At 36.4% G+C, this 7,500-nt stretch overlaps 2 protein-coding genes across 2 annotated transcripts in view; one reads left to right on the top strand and one right to left on the bottom strand.

The window, feature by feature from the left end:
- LOC135099933 (uncharacterized) overlaps positions 1-3,132 on the top strand; it is an 18,187-nt gene extending 15,055 nt beyond the window's left edge. Inside the window, exons 5-7 of the mRNA XM_064002653.1 lie at positions 1-137; positions 341-553; positions 672-3,132. The exon at positions 1-137 is cut by the window's left edge and continues 37 nt beyond it. Coding sequence (XP_063858723.1) covers positions 1-137; positions 341-553; positions 672-875 — 554 coding nt within the window. The 3' untranslated portion in view covers positions 876-3,132. The remainder of the gene's footprint in view (positions 138-340; positions 554-671) is intronic.
- A 575-nt stretch (positions 3,133-3,707) lies between these two features.
- Positions 3,708-7,500, bottom strand: part of LOC135099932 (DNA replication licensing factor mcm2-like) — a 21,285-nt gene continuing 17,492 nt past the window's right edge. Inside the window, 5 exon segments of the mRNA XM_064002652.1 lie at positions 3,708-3,903; positions 3,906-3,981; positions 4,517-4,672; positions 5,283-5,458; positions 6,411-6,585. Coding sequence (XP_063858722.1) covers positions 3,872-3,903; positions 3,906-3,981; positions 4,517-4,672; positions 5,283-5,458; positions 6,411-6,585 — 615 coding nt within the window. The 3' untranslated portion in view covers positions 3,708-3,871.

The raw sequence follows: 7,500 nt of genomic DNA, 5'->3' as shown, positions 1-7,500 counted from the left end.
CAGGAACTCCAAGAGCTGCGAGCAGTGAACTTCTTCCCCATACAGAGAGTACTACAAGTTCCACAACTCGCTCATCCATCACCACTCACCTCCATTACGACTATGCCACCAGCAACCCTTCCCCACCCACTGCATCGGTGTGTGTCAGTATACTTATTTAAGTTTAGGGGTTAAATAACTCCAGACCAAAATTAATCACAAGCATTATTTTCCTCTACTTGAGCTTCTAGTTAATTGATGGTTCATTTTTTCTTGTAGAAAAAAAGTTATTTTCAAGAGAAACTTTTCTTAAAACAATTATACATAGCACTTTATTGTTTAACCTTTTATTGTCCTCCAGGTTGATCCCTCCTGGAAGGTGGAAATTTCTGATGTGGAGGTACAGAGTGGTCCACTGGCTGAGGTCAGCGTGTGGTGGTCTCCAAGGGGTTCTGGGGGAGTAGAATACCTTCTCTCCTGGGCAGAGGAATCTGGCTTTGTTTCAGGCCATTTGCTGACTGATCAACTGACCAGTCAGCTCTCTTTATGGCAAGGTCAAGGCTACTATTTGCAGGTAGGCTTAAGTAATAATTCCTTCAACAAATACTTTTTTGTAGACTTGTAATTTTCCAAGCATTATAAGACTTAGTACTGTAGCTGCTTGAAATTGTATCATTCTTTTTAATCAACAGGTGGAGCTTGTGGACTCTCAAGGAAACTCTGTATTGAAGAGCTCAGCAACACCAGTAGTCTTCAACCCAACCACCACTCAAGATAGGCAGCCTTCTTCTCCCTCCACTGTGACAGCTAGTAGTGCAACATCTACATCATCTACTACTTCTACCACCACCACCACTGCTTCCAATTTACCCCACTCATATTGTAACACAAGGTGAGAATGGTAAACATAAAGACCATCTGTGGCATACATCTCCAAGTTCCTCCCTCTCACATGAAGAGATCAGTGGGGATTTTTGCAAGATCATACACAAGAGAAATCATATCCAGGGACTCATGAAAGATCCCCACATTTCCACAGATGAATTTATGGGAAAAAGACTTAAAAATCATGGAAAACTTTGAAATCTTAAATAACTCAATAGAAATCACTACGTTTTCACAAGATATTTCTGGGACAGAAACCTTAACCAGAGATGAGCGAGTGTACCATGTGGTTGTGTGGTGTATTGGAGTGGGTGTTGGTGCCCTGCTGCTTCTCACTCTGTGTAGTATGGTCATCTGGATGCTTAACAGATGTCGCAAATCAAAGCACAGTGAGGAGCCCAGCGAGGAAGAAACTGCATGCCAAAAGAGGCTCCTTCAGAACATTTACTCCTCAGCAAAATGTCAGAAATCAGACAACTTCTTGGACCTTTGAGAACTTCTGTTCAGTAAATCGAAAATCAAAACTGGAGCCTTCAAGAAGGGATGCAGTGCCAGTAGGGATTGATAATGACTCATTAATGGAGAATTATGTCTTTATGCTGGACGCTCAGTCTGGGGGAACTTTTATAAAACACTAGTCAATTCACTTTCTGAACATGAGTCAGGTTGTTGTAAGAATTTAATTTAAATGCATATTAGGATAATACTTCAAAACTCTTGATCTCAAGACAAACCCTCTCATCAGTCTTTTAGCATTTCTACAGATTATTACACAAATTATTATTCCTTTTCATTCATTAACCCACAATATAATCACAACTTCCAGATTTCGAGAGAGAACATTCTTATAAAAACTTCCTGTGTAAATTTTTTTCAATTTTCTAATTTCATGTATTTTAAACTGAAAAGTTTAGCAGTTTGTGCAATATCCTACCAAGATTTGTGGTTTGAAGTTACCAAATTAATATAATGGAAGGAAAATATTACACTCATTTTCATCTTGCAATACTTAATTTCAACTTCAAAATTATTCCAATTTCTTTTAGGAAAATTTAATATCAGTGACTGTTGTTGGGTTTCATTTTCAAGAAATTATGCATTACCCATCCTGTGAGAAATTGAATATACTAACAACAACCCCATACCTTATAAAACTAAGAGTCATTTCAACCAAAGACATTGTAACTTTTTTTTTTATATATAACATTGAATGTTGTGTAGTTGTACATGTTCTTTGTTGTTATTAATTTTATATTATTCTATTGATTTAGTATTTTAAGGGAAGCAGAGCACATTTAGTTTAGCACAAAATTAACAAGTTTGCACCATTGTATACCCTATCACCTCATGGTGTAATCTAGTGGCATCTTTCAGTGCTAAGGCCATGAGGATGTTTCCTCACTTCCCTTAAAATATACAAGTAAATATGGAAAGGATTCATTATCATTATATACACATATATCCTATGAGATTCAAAGCTTGGCCCTGACACAGTAACTGTTCTACATTTCATAGTATTATACTTTTTACCCATAAGACATTCTTCTCAAATGTAGTTTCACATTTAAACTGTATATTTATGGTGATTTCTTGCCATGTGTAGTTAGTTTCATAGTACATTACTTTCCGAAATATGTGAAGACCAGAATACAATCGGAAGCACTAACATCTGATTTCAGTGTAAAATCTAAGACTGATTATCTTTAGCAAGCAAAGTACCAACATAGTTTTTTACATACTTACTGTTAAATTACATGAAACTATATTGTGATATGCTTTATCTATGAAGATGACTACAATTATATTTACCCAAAAATAAAAATTTGGTGAGGAACACAGTGCATAAAGATTGTTGCAACAGGAAAAATGTATACATTATTATCATGTGAATGTAGAATGCTATTTAAGAATCCTTAACCAAGTCTCTATACAGACAACCAGTAACTTTATCCCTTATGTATATATTTGTTTATTCTTTTCACTGATGTTGTCTTAGGCATTATAGTGGTAATTCTTCCCTTGTACAGCAAGAGGCCTGATATGTATATAATCTGGTTGCTATTTTACAGTGAGTTTTTTGTGCTTGCTTGTCTCAGGACCAACTGTATATAATAAAGAAATCAATCTCCAAGATCTGCTGTAGAGTGTAAATAAATTTTTTTATATATGCTGAATAGGAAAATTAAAAAATTGTCTTCCAGAATTAGGACCTGTTGTAGAGTGTAAATAAATTTTTATATATACTGAATAAGAACATTTGAAAACCTACATGCATTTTTTACTTTTCTACCAAAAGACTATAGAGCAAAAATCATCAAATATTATTACCTACTTAAATTTACCAGAAACCAGCACCAGTGACATTCTCTAATACATTTAAATTCAGTAATGCATTCACTTTCTATACAGATATGCTGATTGGCAAGATGGAGAGAGATATCAGAGATAAGCTACATACATCTTAGCTTTTTAAGCATGCTCACAAAAGATAAGAGTATGCCATGGATTAAAGAGCAAACTTAAGATATCATGACAACAGTTAAAAGGAAAAATGGGCAGTCATGTGTTGTGAATCAAATAGATAACAAATGGACAATTATACATATGGAACAAAAGCTTAAGAAAAGCTGAGTAGTCACAGAAGTGGATATAGAATAAAAGGATTTCTTTCATGGTCCAAAATACACAGCTGAGAAGGGTGGAGATGGATAAGAGAAAGAGAGGGGCTTTGTCCTGCAGAGTGGCTGCTGCTTACTGATAATGATAGCCAACATCTTACACTTACTGGTTCGATGGTCCACACTTATTCTTAGATCTAATCTTTGGGGGAAATAAGAGAAGCCTTACAGATTAAATTTATGAAAAGCTCTTAAAAATACATCAAAATCTATACAAGTAATTGCAAACAACCACAAAACTGTCAGATCATTTACAATCATGATTATGATAAAAATGTACAAAAAAATAATACTATGTCATTCCTGTACCCATTGTTCAAGGCAATCATTTAGAATGCCTGCACAATGATCTTCCTTTTGGGTCATGAGTGAAGCTGTTGCATTTGAAGATGTCACTCTCAAAGAATGGCTGAAGATTCACAATATTTATCTGCCGTGCCTGAAAGCAACAAGATAATTAAAATCACTTGGATTTTTTTCCTCTTCCTTAACACTATGCAACATAACAGAAGATAATAAAACCATTATTTTCAGTCCTATCTTTTCCCCATATTCCCAAAAATGGTTATGAACAGGAATTCCCATGGTGAATTCTGCAAATAATTAAGAAGTTGAATTCAGAGTAAAATTAAGAGTTGGCAAAATGGATTGATTACAAATAAAAAGTGGATATGACTATCAAAATAGTACTAGTATAGTGATTATGTGCATTGTGCACTGATAAATACAGAGACATGGGAAGAAATAATAATTTGGCAGGAAGGAGCATAGGAATGGGACAATCTTTAGCTCAACACTAAGTGGAGACACCGCAAAATGATGCATAAAAATAGCATATGACTTGAAGAAATTAAGAAAACAATATGAAATGTAGCCCATCACAAAATCTGCTTTTACTATGGCTTTAATGTTTAAATTTTCTACCTAGAATCTCCAAGACAAAATTTAAACTTCATCAGCAATACAAGTCTTACCCTATCCAAGAGGTCCTTTTCTGAGACTTGGACAACATCGTGGTCAGGGCCATAACGGGAGCGCATGTAAGTGGTCTGCTCATGCACCAGTTGCCGCAGCAGGAAGAAGAGCAACTCATTGTTGTCACGTTTGTAGGACAAGTATCTTGCAAAGTTCTGTGAAACAGACCTTACATTCAGTAATATGTATTATATCTTGTCACTGGTTCATTAAAAACTGCAGTTTTCCTATGCAGATATTGTCTGTCTGAGAAAGCTTATAAAATGTTATGCTTTAGCACTTCTTTATAAGTAAATCTATGTGAGTAAAGTTGAATGTGCTAATAGTAGAGGAAGGCTACTTATAAGATACATGGAAGGATACAGTTGGGAAGTACATGTGTGAAAAGTTACAAGAGGCCAAGCACTTGAACAAGCAAGAAAATATTTTGATAAGGAGAGGTGGAGGATCTTCACTTCAGGAGTATCCTCCTGGAGAGAGAGAGAGAGAGAGAGAGAGAGAGAGAGAGAGAGAGAGAGAGAGAGAGAGAGAGAGAGAGAGAGAGAGAGAGAGAGAGAGAGAGAGAGAGAGAGAGAGAGAGAGAGAGAGAGAGAGAGAGAGAGAGAGAGAGAGAGAGAGAGAGAGAGAGAGAGAGAGAGAGAGAGAGAGAGAGAGAGAGAGAGAGAGAGAGAGAGAGAGAGAGAGAGAGAGAGAGAGAGAGAGAGAGAGAGAGAGAGAGAGAGAGGCAGTGTGCAAACTGGAACGAGGGTTCGAGTAAAAACCCACCTTCTTCATAGTACGAGTGACTGAGAACTTCTGAGTGTCAATGAAAGATTCCAGCATCACTCTGATAGCCATGTTGACATCATCCTCATGGACATGATCTCGGAGGTGCATGCGGGCATGAGCCTCAGCCATACGGATCATGCTTTCAATATGACGTACAGTGATGGGAATACTTCCTGTAAAATTAAAAAAAATGCTTAGTTAGTGCATTAGTCACTAAAGAACCAAACCACAGTAAAAAAAACATGCAACCCAAGTTAACCTGTCTTTTTATATCACTCAAGTCAAGAGCTTTAAGATAAATATGAAAAAATTGCCACCTTAACAGTACAGAAGACATAACCTTTAACATACAACTTTCTAAACAACCAAGTCATAATGATCACCACAGCACAAATGGAATTTATTCAAATCTTATGTCCCAACATAAACTTATTTTGCTTTAGATCACAACCTGGAATTTCCATATCACCCTTAATTTTCCTGAAATTCCCCTTGTTGGGACTCCAAATCAATACTCTCAGCAGCATGGCCAGCAGAAAATCAGAGATTTCATCCACAGTAAAACTGAATATTTTTTCCCATTTATACTCTGTATTCTACATGAGGAATCTTCATCACTGCCAACCATTCTAATACTTCATGTTTTGAAACAATAAACAGCTTAATTAAATAGGGCCCAAACCCCTGACAGGAAACTCAAAGTAAATGATATCTTACCAATCAGACTATGATGATCACCCAGATAGTGTGGTTTATTAGACCTTGATTGTTTTCCTACCACAATGAGTCTGCCTAAGCTCATCCTATACAACCTCCTTTCTTTTGTCTACCTACTGGCACTCTACCTTTCACTTCAAAAAAGTTGAACCTGTAAATGTCATCTTTTCTCTCCACATGACCAAATCAACGCCATCTGCTTGTCTCAACTATTTCATTCAAGTAAGCTTCTCCACTATTCACCTGTTGCTGTACTTCTCATGACAGCATTACACAACAAACTGATCAGCTTTCAACAAGCTCGAATGTCTTTATAGTTTTTAGGTGTCACACACAAATAAATACACTTCTCACTTAATCTTAATTTGAAAACATGTTATCTGCTGCACTCATATCATACATGCTTACCTGTAGACATAGACTCTCGCCTCAGCTCTGAATACATTTTTGCAACCTTGTCCTGGTCCATCTGATGCAACTTGGGATGAACCTTCTCTCTAGCATATATGATGTATTTCCTCAATAGGTCCTGTGGGATCTTCTCTACCCCAGCCAAATTAGCTCCACCAGTCACTGCACCCTCCTGGTGATAATATGAATATTTTCTATATGACCCTTATTTAGGAATCATTAAATATAGGAAGACAGTTATACAAAGCATGTAGAGTATGGTCATTCCCTAAACTTTAAAAAAACATTTTTATTCTGGTTAAAGAGAGATTTTGTAGCTTTTCACTGGGATACATCATAAAAGTTTGGAAGTATAGAAATGAAGGCGAGTCAATAACAAGTGGTAACAGAATCTAATGTCCAAGCAGAAAAATATAAGTAATAAACAGGATGCAAGTGGAATGAATATGAAAGATGACAAAAGCAATGAGTTTATCTGGAAAGTTTGATATATCTGGAAAGAATGAAAAAAATAATTATGGAGTGCTGGAAGCAAGGAGATGCAGCACATGTAGGTGATTTGGTTAAACGAAGGGAATGGGAGAATGATGAAGTGACAAGGATGATATAAAAAGTGGAGAGGGAACTCTGGTGAGAGAGGAAACTCTTCTTTAAAAATTAAAGGAAAGTGATTTGAGAGAGAGAGAGAGAGAGAGAGAGAGAGAGAGAGAGAGAGAGAGAGAGAGAGAGAGAGAGAGAGAGAGAGAGAGAGAGAGAGAGAGAGAGAGAGAGAGAGAGAGAGAGAGAGAGAGAGAGAGAGAGAGAGAGAGACTTAACTGGACAGAAGAGATAGTCTACTCCTGTACTGTTAGACTTCTCAGGATATCAAGTTTCATGGAGCTCCCATTAAGAAAGTAAATGTAAAAAAATTATGTGCCACAAGAACAAGTATTTAGCATTAACAAACAGATGAGAATTGTTCTGTCCTGACAATTCCTTTGAAGCTGTGTATGAAAAGAATAAAACAGCATATATGACTGGCTAATATATTGATGGAATGAAGTATAAATATACTAGTCAAGGTATTGGCAGGAAAAAGAAAGCAATA

The sequence above is a fragment of the Scylla paramamosain genome, chromosome 4, assembly GCF_035594125.1.
Source record: "Scylla paramamosain isolate STU-SP2022 chromosome 4, ASM3559412v1, whole genome shotgun sequence".
NCBI lineage: Eukaryota > Metazoa > Arthropoda > Malacostraca > Decapoda > Portunidae > Scylla > Scylla paramamosain.
This window is presented reverse-complemented; position numbering and strand designations above follow the sequence as displayed.